The 16,457-nt window shown below is 42.3% G+C and overlaps 1 protein-coding gene across 6 annotated transcripts in view; it reads right to left on the bottom strand.

Moving 5' to 3' along the window:
- Positions 1-5,357: 5,357 nt before the first annotated feature.
- LOC111144494 (neuregulin 1) overlaps positions 5,358-16,457 on the bottom strand; it is a 1,132,137-nt gene continuing 1,121,037 nt past the window's right edge. For 4 of the 6 annotated variants that reach the window (XM_022498799.1, XM_022498800.1, XM_022498801.1 and 1 more), the window contains 5 exons: positions 15,145-15,247; positions 13,477-13,603; positions 10,922-11,052; positions 9,948-10,154; positions 5,358-7,211 (listed from right to left, as the gene is read on the bottom strand). In XM_022498799.1, the coding sequence (XP_022354507.1) occupies positions 6,563-7,211; positions 9,948-10,154; positions 10,922-11,052; positions 13,477-13,603; positions 15,145-15,247 (1,217 nt within the window). In that variant the 3' untranslated portion in view covers positions 5,358-6,562. Of the gene's footprint in view, positions 7,212-7,619; positions 7,741-9,947; positions 10,155-10,921; positions 11,053-13,476; positions 13,604-15,144; positions 15,248-16,457 lie in introns of those variants that run through there. The other 2 variants (XM_022498802.1, XM_022498804.1) reach the window with 1 other exon arrangement.

The following is a 16,457-nucleotide window of genomic DNA, read 5'->3' as shown; positions in this document are numbered from 1 at the left end:
TGAGAAGCACAGGCTCCAAAACTTAAAAACCTGGAGTGGGGGTGGGGTGGGGGAGGAGCAAAGAGAAGGTAGCATCTGAATATTCCTATGTGCTAGACATGTATGGCTTCCTTACATGTATTCAAGTGTAAGCCTCATTACACACCACATCCTTGTAAAGTCACTTGGATTCCCATATTAGTGATCAAGAAATAAGCTCGGAGAGGGGCACTGTTCGAACGGGTCAAGCCACTAAGTGCTGGGGACAGTGCTGGCCACAGTGCTGGCACAGGCCCCTCCTCATTTCACTGCAGGATGCTACCCATACAAGAGAATTCATTCCCATGGTTATACTTCATATTCTTAGAAAGCTGTGTTTAGGAAAAAAGTGCATAGTCACTAAGTCAAGCAAATTGGGTTCTGGGGTAACCTAAACCAAAGTCAAAGGAGCTCATATTCTTTGAAATAGAAACTTGGTTTTCGATGTAACTTGCCTTGAGGCCATGAAAGGCTGAAAACGGCAGCCTTTGTTGAATCTGGAGTGGGGAAGGAAGGAGTGCAATGGGTACAAATAGGAGTTGTAGTCAGAAAACCTGGGTACAAGTGCTATCTCTGTAACTTACTAGATGGGTAGCTCCAGGAAACACTTTTAACTTTCCTGCACCTAAAATTTCCTCATTATTTATCATATCAACATCCCATGGGTTTAAGAGGATTATAAATGAAAAGGATGTTTTAAGCCATAAAATATTATAAAATATTATTTATGCATAATAGATTATTTCTCTGCATATGCGCAAACGTGTACATAAGCAATGAATGATTTTTGTATCTGTGAAGGTAATTCTCTAGCCTCTTTGGCATGTTGTGGGGTGGGAAGAGAGTCACTTCCTCCATCAAATTCTGTGCAGTAAATACATTTGATGGGGCAAAGGATAGAACTCCTACCCTATTCTCTGTCTCCTTTTATGAATTACTGGTCTCTTCCGGTTTGTTTTTAAAAACATCAGGTAGATCATGATGGGTTTCCTCCAAGTAACAAAATCCATTTGCAATCCCCATGCCAAGCAATGTTCTGAAGTTTACGGGAGCTCGAACACAACAGCTCACCAGAGAGGTCCAGCAATGACAGCCGCAGTTTGTGCACAGAAGCCCACAGGGACATGTGGGATTGGGTCTGGCTTCTCTGTCCAACCACAGCCTTATAAAGAGAGGAATATGGTGGCTTACTGTAGCAGCAGAAGGGTCCTGTCTTACATAAACTGAAAGTATTTCTATTGCCTACCAGATCGGTCTTTTGGAGTAATGGTTTCCATAAATTTATTTTATTCTGCTTCAGAAAGGGCAAGCCCAAGATAGACTACAAAGTGATTCACATGAAGTCATCAAAATTTTCCACTCCCTCCAGCATCCTAAATCTCTAGACTTCAGAATTGCCTCACTGAACCCCCAATCCCTGGCATCAGGCCCTTTTGTCATTCATCATCAGGGGAGAGAGCAGGGAAATCTAATGATGTCCTCCCCAGACATTAGGTTACAAGGTGTTGTTGGCCTGGGTTTGACATTCCAGTCTACAGCATTGAAATGAATGGAGAATTGCAGTAATAATCTAGATATTCGGATAATCTTCATTCTCTCTGTACCACGGTCCACTCCATAAGCTTCTGCCTCATATATCAATATATGTTAGGTATCCGATTTTAACGTACGTTACTAAGACAGCTGCTTGTAGTTTTTGGTTTGAGAAGGTGGGCAAAGCCTCAGCTTCAACTTGAAGATACAGGAAGTATCTCAGTCTTTAATTTTTCAATATTCCGTGCACTCCTTGATTTGCCAAATGGCTGGTTGGCTGGAGTGGACAAGGGAGATGGATGTGGCGGCTTCAGGATGGTGTGTATGAGGAATTGTGTGTGTGTGCGTACGTCTATGTAAGCCAAAGTTGACACAAATCACAGATATGAGGATTCTGGATTGTTTTGAAAAGTTCATAATGTAAATAATAAGAACTAGTACAGTCAAAGGCCACTATTGGAATCTCTTAGACATCCAGACTGTTTGGGAAATGACACCAGTGGAGCTCTTACTAGGTACTAGGAATCATGTATGTATATGAAGGTGGCCTTTGATGGCACGCATCGGGGACCCTCAAACTCCAGTGGAGGCCCCTGTGTACCCCCACAGGATTGCTGAGCTCTATTTCACATACTTTAGAAGCCCTAATCTTATCTAGAATAATGAGTAAATTGCTTGAAATATATAAAAAGTATTACCCATGCAAATACCTATTTGCTAAAATATGGCTTTTGTTTCGGCTAATTTCAACAAGAAAAGTTATCTCCTCATTTCTATGACTAAATCTTTGAATGTGGGAAATTTCTCATGCATAGGCCCTGCCCTGAGCAGTAAGATGGGCATTTTGTTTGATTTATTGATACCATGAGGGGGAAGAATCCAACTTAGCCTTATCTTCTCTCAAAACTGAATCAATAAATTGTGGGCCTGAATCCATAAATCATAGGCCTGATGGAAAATAAATTTACTGGAGCTACAGGAAAGCTGAGCATGGCCAGGTTCTGATGGCTGTTTCTTGGACCCTGTTGGCCGTCGGATTACTTGAATCCCAGTAACAGGTTTCCCTGTCACGACTGCAAGGAATTGTCACTTTGACATTTCCATTAGTCTGAAGAACTCTCTTGCAGTCACTACAAAATAACAACTGGGATCCAGGCAATCAGGCCCTAAGATGTCCTCTCTGATACGTTATTGGGGGGGTGAGGAGAAGGGGAAGAAGACATCGTATTGCTTGCTTGTGGCCCCTTGGACATGGAAGACGGTGGTGAGCAGAACCACAGGCAGAAGGTGATGGAAGAAAAGGCAGTTTGGCAAAAGCAAGAGACAGAGGAGATGGTCATGGGGTCCATCAGACATGTTCCTACATTAATACAACTATCACAGTCAGCGGCAAGGTGCTGGTCTAACAGACTGAAACGTTAGTCTGCTGAGCAACACTCCCACGCCTCCACAGAGTAGCATTTTTATTGCAGTATGTCTTTCATGGAAAATGAACAAAACTTTAAATAAATCACAATTACTTATTGCTTAGTATTTTGGATAATAAATTCTTTAGTTTATCAGTACCTCAGGGCCTTCAAATGTGCATTCTTCAAATAGTTTCAATTACATATACATTCTTTCTCCTGAACAATAAATTATTCTTAAAAAAAAAAGGAAAAGGAAAAGATACATAATTTTAAAGCAAAGAAAAATGAAAAAAAAAAACCATATATTTTTGACATTTATCTTAAACTTATATGAAAACAACTCTATGTTAGATGCTTAAATATAAATAATAAAGGACATTATGTTATTTACAATGTTACATAGTCAGTCAAGAGAGTAAGAAACGGACATTAACTCATAAAGACAGTAAATGATTTAGGAAAACATCCAAGTAACATACGATGTGTATTTACAAAAGAATATATAATAGAACTCATGAAATGTGGCCATTTCCTTTTGCCTGCATTTCTCTGCAGTGTTTCACGGGTCTTTGCAGATAGAAATCTTTGTGGGTGGTGGAATGGAGCTAGTACTAAAAGATAAAACCAGGCCTTCCTTATTTTCATCCCTATGAGCCATGCACCTTTTAACTCGGGCCAAAAAAAGGAATAGTCATGAGCAAGTTACCCTGGATAAACTCCATCTCTATCAAGACAGTCACACTTAAACAAGGAAGATATGGTCTGTTGGTGTTTGGGACACATTCACATATACTCAGGCAGAGTGCCATTTGGTGGAAAGCCTGAGGCTGTCTAGGCACTCTCGAAAAAAACAAAACAAGTCATACCAGGCAAGAAGGGAGAATAGGATGGAAAATGAATCTTGAGTGAGAAAAGAAGTTTCACCTGTACTGCACTACCCCTTGATGGGATAGGATTTCAGACCCAGGAAACACAGCTGCTGTCAAACTTCTGGGTGATTTCCACCCCTGAAAACCCCCGAAAGCTTGCCACAGGCTGGGAGCATGGGTCTACACCCCTTCTTGGGATTACCACCACACCACCTGAGTTTCTAGACAGGGATGGTTGAAAGCCATGTGGTGACTAAACATCACAGAGCAGTCCCTTGGAACACAAAGCTGGTGGTGGCAGCAGGTAGCCCTGAGGAGACAGCTGGCCTTTCTTACCAGGAGAAACTCTTCTTCTACAGAAGGAAAGGCTATCCCAGCAAATATGCCACCTCTCTGAGTGACCAGAATCAAGCTGTAAAGAAAACATCCTCTTGTCCTAAATGTCCCTATATATTTGTGACCTGAAAATGTATATAGAAATTTTCATACTGAGGGAAATGTTGGTTCCTCTCAGCAGAAGATTTCATTTATTCCAGAAATTCTCCACAATGGGCCATTGGATTACTCCAATGCCCTAAGATTTTTGCAACAGAAATTTTAGACTTTTCATTAATGGTAGAAATTTCTTTATTGACATAGTCTCTGAATGAGCCAAGGCCTTCAAAGGCAATATTAGCATAATTTAAAGGACCTCTTTGGGTGGACTGTCCTCTTCCCCCTGCCAGGAGCTTACTCATTTCTACAGAACAGGGAAATTGGAGCAACTCGGGCAGCCTGACAGAGCACAGAGAAAGTGGCATGTGGGTAATGAAGTACGGTTCAGGACACCAGATACTCAGAGAAACTTCAAGGACCTGCAGACAGACATCTTTGTGGGTTGTAGAAACATGAAAGGAGCTTAATGACATGACTCGTGTCCAACCCACATTTTCCCAAGACCTCCTTGCACGTCCCTTCTTCCCGAGAATTTGAACACAGACATTTGATGAAGATCTAATTCGATGAGCATCTAAATCCAGTTCATCTGCAAACGTTGCTCTCGGTGACTTCACGCCTCATATTTGCAACCCCCTGCCGACCTTTTTCCCATTTTACCCCATGGATCCCAGAAGGCCACTGGGAATCTAAGTAAAAGCTCTAGCCTGATTTGACAGATGTCGGGCAGGGTGTAAAATGGGGGCTGCATTTTAAAAAAATCCCCTTATTTTCCTGAATTAGCATTTATTCCAAATGTTAATGCCTATGGGCTTTCCTTGGACTTACAATCAGAGAGAACAGGCGAAGCTCAGACCCATCTTCATCCTGTTCCGTAACAGTAAAGCAAAAGAAAGGGGGTGGGGAATGGATAATACAGGCTGCAGATGGAGAGGCCAGGACACAGGTGGGGGTCACTTCTGCAAGGAAAGGTGCAATTTTCCAACACTGTCCACATTCCCTGACGAATCATCACTCATGGAAGGCTCTTGCCAATCACAAATCACATGCACGTTGGCCATTCCTGACAAAAATGTTCATGCATAGTTATGACCTGATCAAGGCAACATTGAAAAAACAAGAGGAAAATCATGAGGAGAAAGGCGAGGGCAACACAACTATTTAAGACCGCACCCAAGTCACACCTGTGCCTTCTAGACACACTCACTCCTTCTAGACACTCTACAACAGACCTATTTCCCTAGGATGGCTAGTCATCACCGCATATGGCAGGCGTATTTCACGGCAGAAGTATTTCACACAAAATGCTGAGTGTGCCATCATTTCATGGTCATTTTGTGCCATAACACATCTGTTCATGAGCTGATACGACACAACCAATGGCCAGCTCCCGAGTCAACGAGAAACCCAAGTCAGGAACGATTGCACCTTTCTTTGCCACGGTTTGATTTTCAACTAGATGACCTGCTGTGTCATTCCCCCCGAAACTGAGGTGGAGTCCTCTGCTAAGGTAATGGGTTTACCCCGAAAAGCAAGCCAGAATCCATTTTCTATGCTAGTCCCCCAAACTGTTGCTCTTTGTCAAGAAAAATAAACCCAAATAAAGCAAATGGTAGCTCATTTTCGCGAGAGCGAGCTGTCTTCTGATTAAGAATATAGTTTTTTTTTAAATCACAATATTACTTTCTTCCTAATATTTAACATTACTTAATGCAGTTTCCTGCTGTAATTAATAGTAGCATGCTGTTGGATCTACTATTATCTCAGAGCCCAGTGAAGCGAACCTTTGGCTGGCAGAGGAGACACAACTCATTTCATATACTGAAAGCAAAAGAAAACTTCGTACAAAAAAGAAGAGTATTTCGATGGATGTGCCATTACAAGACGTACTGATCGGGCGCTACTAGAAGCAAACGGAGGGACAGTTGCAAGTCTTGCAAATCATACATCCCGTCAACATCAGAATGCAATGCACGAGAAGCCAGCAAAAACTGAATATATGGGAGGTTTTGCTGAAATACTGTGGAAAAGCAATCACAGTAACTGTACAAAACTTGCTCTCAACATAACAGAACATAAAGGCACCATTGATATCTTTCTCGTTTTGAAATACTGTAAAAAATTGCTACATATGGCACATAACACATTTTTACATACATATATTTAATTTATAAAAGTTTTTTTTCCTGTTTTCTATTTGCAGAACTGCTAAAATAAAATAAATTGTTTAATTTAAGGTGGAATACTTTATTATATAAAATAAAGTTTTACAGGTGAATCTATGTGTTTATTTCGGTTTTATACAGCGATAGGGTCTTGGTTAGCGATTACACTAGACAGCCTGGCCTGCAATTCCTCCTGCGTCGAGAAGCGGGCTGCTGGGTTAGTCCTGCTGTCCGCCAGGCGGAAGGCAGGTGCTTCAAGACTGGCTGCCAGGGGGTTCTGAATGCCCAGGAAGGGTGTATCCTCCCCTACCCTCTCATCTTCTGTTTCACTCTCTGAGTTAGTGCCCTCAGCGCTTGCGTTGCTGTCCATTTCCAACCTGTTGGCGATGTGGCCATTGGGCTTGGTTCTTTTGGCCCGCCGGCTACTGGTGAGTTTCTTAACAGGTTCTTGAGCTGGCTCGTACTCCTGGGTGGTTTCGTACTCCTCATCCTCCACTATCCTCAAGGGGCTAGGGGGCAAGCTGTTGCTCTCATGGGCGGGGTTGTGGTGGAAGGAGTTGAACTGCTGAGGGTGATGGTCATACTTCTCCCGCAGCCTTGGTGGTGTCACCAGAAGCAGAGGTCTCTCTTCCTCCACGAAGGGGCTGACTGCCATGACGGGCATGGATACTGTCGTGCTGGACGCAGGTGGAGACATTTCCGAAGGGGGCGATTTGGGGGAGCTTGGCGTGTGGAAATCTACAGGTGACATACGAGCCGGGGTGGTCATTGCTGACACATACCTGTGTGAGCACAGAATACCCCGCATGAGTGTGACATAAGAAAAGGCAGAGAGTAGGGAGGGTAAGGGGACAGAAGGCATGATATCATAGATTCAGAAAACAAAGAATTTCTATGCATTATACACTTCTGGATTTTTAACACTAAGGACATTCGGCACCCTTGGAATCTAGAATTATGTAGCCAAGAGTTTCCTCACGGGAGTACATGCAAAGATCAGCTAGATTGCCTAACTCATCCAAGCTTTGGGGATTTGCAAGTTCATCGTGATTTTAAATAAAAGCATCAGAGTCAGGACAAGAGGGCACTGGGTCCTGGAAACCTTTCAGTGTACAAGGACCAAGGCGCAGGGATTTGGAAGGGAAAGAAGTATTACTTAAATACTATACCTTCCTAAAGGCCAAGGGGTCTTAGAGAATGAAGCCCAAATGGGGAATGGAGGAAGATCTAAGATGAGTTGCTGAGAGCTGGATCTGCATGCATTTGGATCTGTGTGCCTTGTTTCTCCTTAGCTCAGCTATAAGGTTATGTCTTATGAAAAAAAAAGAGCATAGTAACTTAGATTTATTCCTGGTAACAGTGTAACACATTTGTGTGCTTTCAGTTTTTCCATGAAATGCTACTTCTTTTAACATTCTATTTGCAACTCTCCATCCCAGTGACCAAGACATTTAGAAACAAGCCGGAGAGAACCTTATGTTGGCGCTCTAGGTACTTCCAAGCTCCAGTCTACCTCTCGTCAAAAACCCATGGCTACATCAGTCTTTGGCTTAGCTTTTGTGACTGCTCAGGGCTGGCTATACCATGTTACCTCACGTCATGTTATATCCAGCAGTGCTCTGTAAATCTCATTGTCAAGACATTGAATGCATTTTTTTTTTTTTTTTTAAAAACCATGTCATGATTTCTTTCTCCAGAACAAGAAAGGCCTGAGTTAGCACTGAAGAAGATGTGGCTTATTCAGAGTCACATTTCTCAACTTTGATAAAAATGTTGCCAATGCATAGCACCAAAACACTTTTTTGTTCACGCTGGCATTCACAGAGTCTAATTTGACAAGACCTGTGATGACACAAGACACCATTATTCGAACTCTAGCTAACAGGAACAGGAAACCTATTAACTTTCCTGCTCTTCTGCCATGATTCAGAGTCATACAGATGTGAGGTCTAGCTGTGTCTAAAACAGGAAGGTGTTTAGAGATGGAAATACTTGGGGCTCGAGGCTCCAACTTCTGTTCTGGGGATACTTAAATTAAGCTCTCTGAGAAGTGCTAATCCAGATTCAGCCAACACATAAAGGTGATTCATCTTTTCTCTCCAAGCTCTCGAGGTTCAGGTGGATTCTGAGGTCCTAGATAGTATTTGTGGTGTGCACGGAAGCCTACCACGGCAGGAAAACATCAGCCTTTAGAGAGAAATATCACACGGAGTGATGAAGACAGAATTGATCCCTTGCCTCTTTCTCCGGTTCCAAAAAAGACTGGATTAAGATAGAGTTTCTTAATACATAAAGATACAATTATATGAATTTAAGACTGAGGTTTTTAAACCAGTTTGGGACCATGCCTACATTTTCACAGATGAATGACAGAGCAACCTCTTATTCCAAAAAGCTCTGAAATACCATTTTGGGGTAAAGACCCTTGAAGAAGAGATCAGCAAGCTCTCCAGGACCTGCTGGCCCAGAACCAGTCATCCTTCATTACTTCATTACTTCATTACTTCAAGGACTTCCCAGCCAGTCCATGAGTGGAAAGGGTCCGTTAGCATTATCCCTACCCATGTAACTAGGTATGGAATGGACATCACGTAAACCTTTCAGCAAGTGGTCAAGGATTACACTGAGATCATCATACAGTAAACAAACAGGCAGTATCCCTCTGGATTTGGAAACAAACAAGTAACAACTTACTGATACTGCCACAAATCCTGGTTGGCTCTAACTCTCTCCCAATTTAAGTGAAAATGAATAAAGAGAATCTATGAATTCAGTATTCCTATGAAGCATCTCTTACTTTCCTTCCCTCTGTTTTTGATTTTACCTTGTCTATAACCCTTGTGCCCCCCGCCCCCCCCAACCCGATCCAATATCCCCAGAAGAAAGCCAGAACATTCTGGAATAGAGCAATATCTGCTTTGAAAACCCCCTGCGAAGACTGCGTCAGCAGCATACAAAAGATTTACTTGTCCCTTCTTTTCGAATTTTGTAAACGGGATACTATATGATGGAACGTAAGCAGTTCCCCATGAGAGTCAGCAATGACAGCCCTTGATTTGATTTAAGAGAGACTGGAAGGTAAGAAAAAGTTAGCACCCGAGATCACGAGACCAGCTAGACCGGAATTTGGATAACTTGGCAAATTCGAATTATAGAAGGGTCCTTCTCGATCACTGGTGCCATCTCTCTAAAGTTACAGCAGAGAAAACAGAGGCTCAGAGTGGGTGTGAGCCTAAGGTCAGAGCTGCGACCTCTGGGTTAGCTGCCCCGGACACGTCAAATCAGTCCCGCTCCTTAAGAATCTGTTGCCCGTCGGCCCCGGGACCATGGGAGCAGCTCAGAAGAAATGAGTTCAGTCAAACAAAAAGATGACTTCATCAACTAGGGAACTGGAAGGGGCAACTGCCGCCCCTTAGTCTCGTTGGAGCAGAGTTCCATAGGTGAGACCACGGGTGCTCATGGGGATTCTGCTACTGGGGTGCTTTCTCCTCTGGGGTAGTTTTGCCCTTCGGTTTTACCTTTCACTATGAGGAGAGTCTCGGTAGGAGTCAGGGGTTTCTCTAGCATGCCTGAGGAAGCTGTTACATTCACGAGGGCCTCCCAAGCCATTAAGTCGTCCTCGTGGGCCCCCGGTTGGGCTGGTGTGTCTGCTGTTTTCTACTGATGACATCATGATTACAGAGTGACTTTCCGAAAGGATGCTTTCAGTGTGCCCATTGCTCCAGCTGGAGGGGAAATGGGAGAGGAAAAGAGAGATACATATGTATTTTTTAAGGATCTGCAAAAATGGAAATGAAAGGAAGCGATCTGGTAACTATTCCGCTTAGGTCTATCAGCATTTGATGACGTTACTCATCTCAGAATAGAATTAGTATTACTTGCTCTAGAGAGGATCTTGATTTTGTTTGGCTTTGTAAGGATAGAGTTTATTTACTTGTTCATCCGTTCAACACATATTTACCAAATGTCAGTATGTACTAAGTGTTCTTACAATCTCTCTGTTCTCGAGAGGCAGACACTTGGCCCATAAGCTACACTGGGCAGCCCCGAGTTGCCCTTGGTAGCATGCTCTCACACGGGAATCCCCGAGGTTAAGTTCAGCTGTTGGACATTTCCAAGGGCAGCCCAGTCACTGGAAGGGGTGAACTTCTAATTACTATAGAGCATCTAGGACATGCATTTTCTATTGTAGCAATTCAGTGAGTAGTCAGGCATGAATAAAGACAATCTCTAAAATGGGGAACAACAATCCTGTGAGTACGTATTATTTTTACTTTCAGTACTGAAAAAATGGGAGGCTGCAATTTAAACAGCAATTAAATGGCAGAGTCACTTGATGTCCAAAATCTGTTTTTGTCCCGAATCATACATTTTGCTATACGTCCTTGCCTCCTATGTGTCTCCTGCTCCTTTCTTAGGCAGTGAGAGCAAAACGCAAGGTCTAGAAGTTCTCTCGTGGAGTAGTGCCATGCAATGGTTTTCATTCTCATACCTGTGGCTGGGAGTCTGGGTAACGGTGGTGGAGTGGTGAGCTGTTGAGGTGTAGTGACTGGTGGAAAACGATGTCTCCGCTTCTCTCTCAACAATATGCTCACTAGAGATGACATTTTTAGATACGTATTGCTGGATAAACAAAGAGACACAACTTGAAGATTCCTATTAATCAAAACAGGAACATCATCATCATCACACACAAAACCTGCTCTCCTACATATACTTCATGATACATTCTATTTCTCCAACGGTCAGATGGCAAATCCCCTCCTGGCTATATGGCCTTTCAATTCAGTAAATGAAATTAATGAAGCATCCTTTGGAGGCGCACGTAGTGTGGCTTCTGTGATCTTAACTGCATCTTATCAGAAACAGAACTAGTTCTTCCATCTTATTTCCAACCAATAACGCAGGTGGAATTCAAGATAAATTTCTGCTCCATGTTCGTTTTTGTCATAGTTGTTGTGGGTGAAGAAGATTAACAGATGGCTGAAGGAAACAAAAGCATAGAGATGGTTTGTCTTATCCCAAATTTCAAGTCAGGAGAGGATATTTTTTAAAAATTTAAAAAAATTTTTTACAATCTCTGTATTTTAGATCTACTTTACTTTTTCAGTTTCCAAGGGCCCATGTTGCCCTGATAATAGCACTGAAATTTTCAAATTGTTGTCCGTGGTAAGGCTAACAAGTCCACTGAGAGATCTGAAGGACTTAGAGAAGCTGTCAAGGTTACACATCTTGACAGAGCACACAATATACAGAAGGCCTATATATAGCGCAAGTAGATTCTACTTATTTTCATCACCAAATCGCACGAGCTATTCCTGCCTTCAATCAGTGAAAGAGATACATTTCGAAGTTGTGTTTAAATGCTGTTCGTTTTACACCAAATTGAATTGAGAAACGGAAAAAGGCATGGAAAGGAGCACTCTCAGATGAAGTGGGCACTTTATAAGCAAGGGGCCGTGGGCTGTAAAAGAACCTGATGTATTTATGGAAACCCCAAAAATATAGAACTTGAGTTATGCTTGAAACTCTCTAGTTGGTTCTCTTAGTGAAAAGGCTAGCCCATGTAGCTCTTTCTGGGATGTGCGGTTCACTTGCTTTAAGGAAAAGATGGGGAGGTCATGATTCATGAGCTCTTTCTAGACTGTGTACCGTCTCCCTCTTGGTCCTTGAAAGACAATGGAACCTTGGTGAGTCTAATGAAAATAATACTTAACAATTATCGACCACACACTGCATGTCACTGGGCTAAGTGTTTTATATGGATTGCCTTGTTTAATGCTCAAAGAACTTTTTGGAGTAGGTGTTATTTTTAGGCCTGCTGTCCTAATGAAGAAATGGGGTTTAGACAGATTAAATAAAGCCCAAAGTAACACAGCCTGCGAGATAATTGGAATGCGAACAGCCATTCTGCTTCCTATATATTATAACAGACATAGTGACAGATTGTAGGTGTGTCTGCATGGACTGAATGCATTTATCAACTGTGCAGAACATTCTAATGAACACTGGTAAGGGGAGGGAAGCAGCCAAAGGAACTAATGTATCAGCATGTTACTCCTCTCTGGAAGGTCCTTGCTACAAGACTTGCTGCCAGCTGACTAACCAGCAACTCTGAACTTGGGTCTAGGATACATTTGCTCCACAAATATATTTTTTCTATAGGATACAAAAAATAGTAATGCAATGTAACCTTCAAGCTTTGCCTATAAAAAGCCAAACACCTGAGGGAAATGCAGAGAACAGGAAAAATTACAGTGGAATAGGGAGAATGATACTTTAAAAGCCAGGGAAGTGGAGTCCAGCTCCGGCCCTCATCTGTAAAAAGGGGAGGTTTGAAAGATCACATCCAAAGACTCTCCAGAATGTAATATTCTATGACCTAGTTGTATTTAAAAGCCGAGTGCTTGGTAAATTTTAAACAGAATATTTGAGTCATCAAAGATATATTTAATCTGGAGAGTTTGACATCAGGTAGAAAGAGTCAGGGAACAAGAAAGCATTATGTTCTCCCACTTTGGCTACTGAGAAGGGAGTTCGATAAGTCATTTGGCCCTTGCATGCCCTAACTTCTTCCTTTGTAAATCAGAATCAGTAAATCATCAGGTCCTGGGAGATGCCTCTAATAAAAGTCACTCTGAAGCCCTTAGCTCGGTTATCAGTACTTGGTTGTCAGACACTGGAGGAGCCTTCATTTTCAAATCATGAAAAAAAAATTCCTTCTGATTCTTGGATCATTAATTTCATTACTTTTCTATGTGTTTTTCTTTTCTTTCTTCCAGTTAGGCCCTCCCTGTAGAACAAACCCAATATTATTATTCCAACCCCTTAATGAATACTTTACGAGAGGAAATGTACTGGTCTTACAGTAACCAAATCCACTTTAAAAAATGTTCCCATTATTTTGTCCTGGTGAAACCCTGGATTCCTGGAAGCCATAGTGATTAATGACAGTAGCTAAGAGCCTAAGAGCTTTAGAAAATAAACGTCAAGGTGCCTGAACGGAGGAGAGATGCTGAGCTTTTCCACTGGCCAGACTCAACATACATTCACCAGCTGGACGTTCTCGGGGGGCGGGTTGGGGTGGTGAGGCCCGTTGGCTATGTTCACCATGTTGTTGCGTTCAGACCGCAGACTCTGCCGAAGACGGTCATGAAGCTTTTTCCGTTGTTTCCTGGATTTGAAAAAGGGAAGATTTATTTTTTTTTCTATCATTTACATTTCTTGGTACAGTCCACTCTTGATTCTACCAACATGGAAGTCAAGTAGGAGATTGGTGGAGGATATGCCACTCCGTCTCGGAATCTGCCTACGGACAGAGGTGGAATCACACAATCTTAGTGAATACGTTTAAGGAGCTGGGGTGGGGATTCTTACAGAAATCTAACTGGACTGCTGAGAGATAGGGAAAAAAAAGAGAGAAGAAAAGATAAATCAAGTTGATATTTGGCTCAAATGCCAACTTTCGCGATCTATCCATCTTTGTCCGAGTCTTACAGATGGTCATTTGTCTTAGGTACCAATTTGTGCCTTTGATAAGGCTGATTTCATTCATAATTTTGCCTGTGTGTCTCTTAAGGAGATGAGGTTAATTTTGAATCTGTACCTTCTATATGGTGGGTGTGCATGAATGGCATTGTATAAGACAGCAGCTAGGTACATATTTTGCCCGTAGATTTAGCACAGTTATAACATGATCTTACTCTAGTAACACTTTTTGGTAGAACTAGGTAATGGATATTAAAATACTGAGATTGAATCTAATAAGACTCAGAAGGTAGATTCCAGGAAGGCTTATCTCTATCGCTTATGCATTCCTGGCAACCCATGAAATCAGGGATATTAAGAAAATGCCATCCACCTCCTTAATTTTAGGGTCTAATAACATATTGTCTTTGTTCCTCAAGCAACATTCAGATCATGATAATATCCGCCCCCAAGATTGGTCAGAGAGTTTATGTGATGAAGCAACAAAACAAAACAAAACAAAACTGTTAACATTATTTCCTGTTTGAAGCATAAATTCTATGTAAGAGAGAAAAGTGAAGGGAATTCGGGTCACACAGTAATTCTATTTGTTAATATGGACCCAGCTTAAGGGACCAGACACACTGAACACAAATCTGCTTTAATGTTTTCTTTTCTTTCAAAGCAAGATTTGCTTGATTCTCCTCCCATGAGATTCCTTTTGTACATCCCACACTTTGAGAGCATTTGAACCGGTAAGCTCATTAGAGGGAACAGGCAAATCATCGCAATAATGTTTTAAAAAACCTTCACTGCCACCACTGCCAAAAAATAGTTTCCTTTAGCTCCTAAGTCTGAGTGCAGAGTGGGACACAATTTCAGCAGTGACATGACAGGCACACCTTGGGGGCCTACCATTGTCCTCTCAGGATGTGGCGGGCCCACCCTCGTCCACACATACCTGCCCCAGAAGCCCGTCCCTCCAACCCTTTCCCAGGTCACAGGTTACAGCCGATGACCACAAGTCTTCTGAACCCTTTCACACAAACAGGCAAAGCTTTCTAGTTACAGAAAAAGTCCTCAAAATAGATTACTTAGAGGAAAAAAAAATGAGCAGAAACGCCCCCCTGCCTCCCCACTCCCGCTTTTCAAGACTAGGCTGTTGCAAACACTCTCTGCAGAGCCCTGGGCCGGCTAGGCCGTCTTCTCTGTGCTGAGGGGAGAGAGGCACGGAGGAGGAAGGTTTACTTGGTTTTGCAGTAGGCCACCACACACATGATGCCAACCACAAGCAAGGCGATGCAGATGCCGGTGATGGTCAGCACTCTCTTCTGGTAGAGCTCCTCCGCTTCTGGAAAGGGATGAGAGCACACGTCACCAAAGCCCCATTACACTCACCAGGACTTAATAACTGAATAGTTGGCATGCGGCATGGCACTGTCCATGTTCACAAGAAAGTAAATATGTGACAGTTCATCACTTCTGCAGACATACTTAAGGTACAGCATAGGCTGCGTTATACTCTGAGCTTAAACAGCTAAGGCAGCTGGGGCCATTTGCAATAAGAAATTATACTATTAAATTACTTTACTTAAAAGCTATAAATATATATGCATTAAACTGGCAAATCATAAACATTAATTAGAAAATAATGATTTAGTTAAAATTGTAGTTTTTAATTTAAAAAACCAAAACTCTTGCAAAGGCAACAGGAATCAAAGCCAATAAAAGGAGCTGGGATTGGAACCACTGGGGCAGTCCTCGCCCTCGTCTCTCCCCTCTTCTCCCCTCCCAAATCTCTTTTGATTTCCCAGCCAGTTTATATTCCGGTGGTCTTTACAAGGAGCCATTTCTAACTTAAGAAATAAAGTCAAAAACATTTGCAAACATGAGCTTGACTTGTAGTTAGCAACAATACCGAGGCAGGATCCCTACAATTTAAAGGTAACATGTGAACATGTTATAAGCGCCACGGTGGGGAGAGCAGGGCACTGTATCAGAGAAAATCCAATATGGTGGGTAGGATAGTCCGGGGCCAAGATGGAGATTTGTCCTTTGAAGGACAATTATTATCACTTCACTGACTGTACTTAGAAACCTAATTGATGTGTGTAAAGAAACCACTAGCACATGGGATATGCGACTTGGACTAGATTTTACAGCCCTATAGTGAGGGCTTGGCATGTCAGCTCAAGGAGGTCACACGAGGGGAGGGTGATGCTTAGAACTTTGGGTTCTTCAATGCAACTGGTCTTTTATTCACGGAAGTCTTTCTATTTGCAAATCCGTTTTGGGGAGGGATCCCTTGATTATACTTTGGTAGGTCAGGCTCTTCTCGAGATTGGCAGATTTAATGGCGAACCTGATCTCTTAGGAACTGAGCCTCCAACCAGTCTAATTACATTTATTGGAGGACATTCACAAGTTCACTGATGAAGAGAACTCAGACTGGTACATCATAAACATTGTAAGCTGAACTTGCCAAATTGATTAATGCGCTGGTCAAAAACCGGGGGGTATTATACAAATTGAGGTCTCTTATCTGGACATCAACATGGGGC

The sequence above is a fragment of the Enhydra lutris genome, unplaced genomic scaffold, assembly GCF_002288905.1.
Source record: "Enhydra lutris kenyoni isolate GAN:26980312 unplaced genomic scaffold, ASM228890v2 scaffoldscaffold11, whole genome shotgun sequence".
In the NCBI taxonomy this organism is placed as follows: Eukaryota; Metazoa; Chordata; class Mammalia; order Carnivora; family Mustelidae; genus Enhydra; species Enhydra lutris.
The sequence above is the reverse complement of the archived record's forward strand: the minus strand, read 5'-3'. Positions and strand labels throughout refer to the sequence as shown.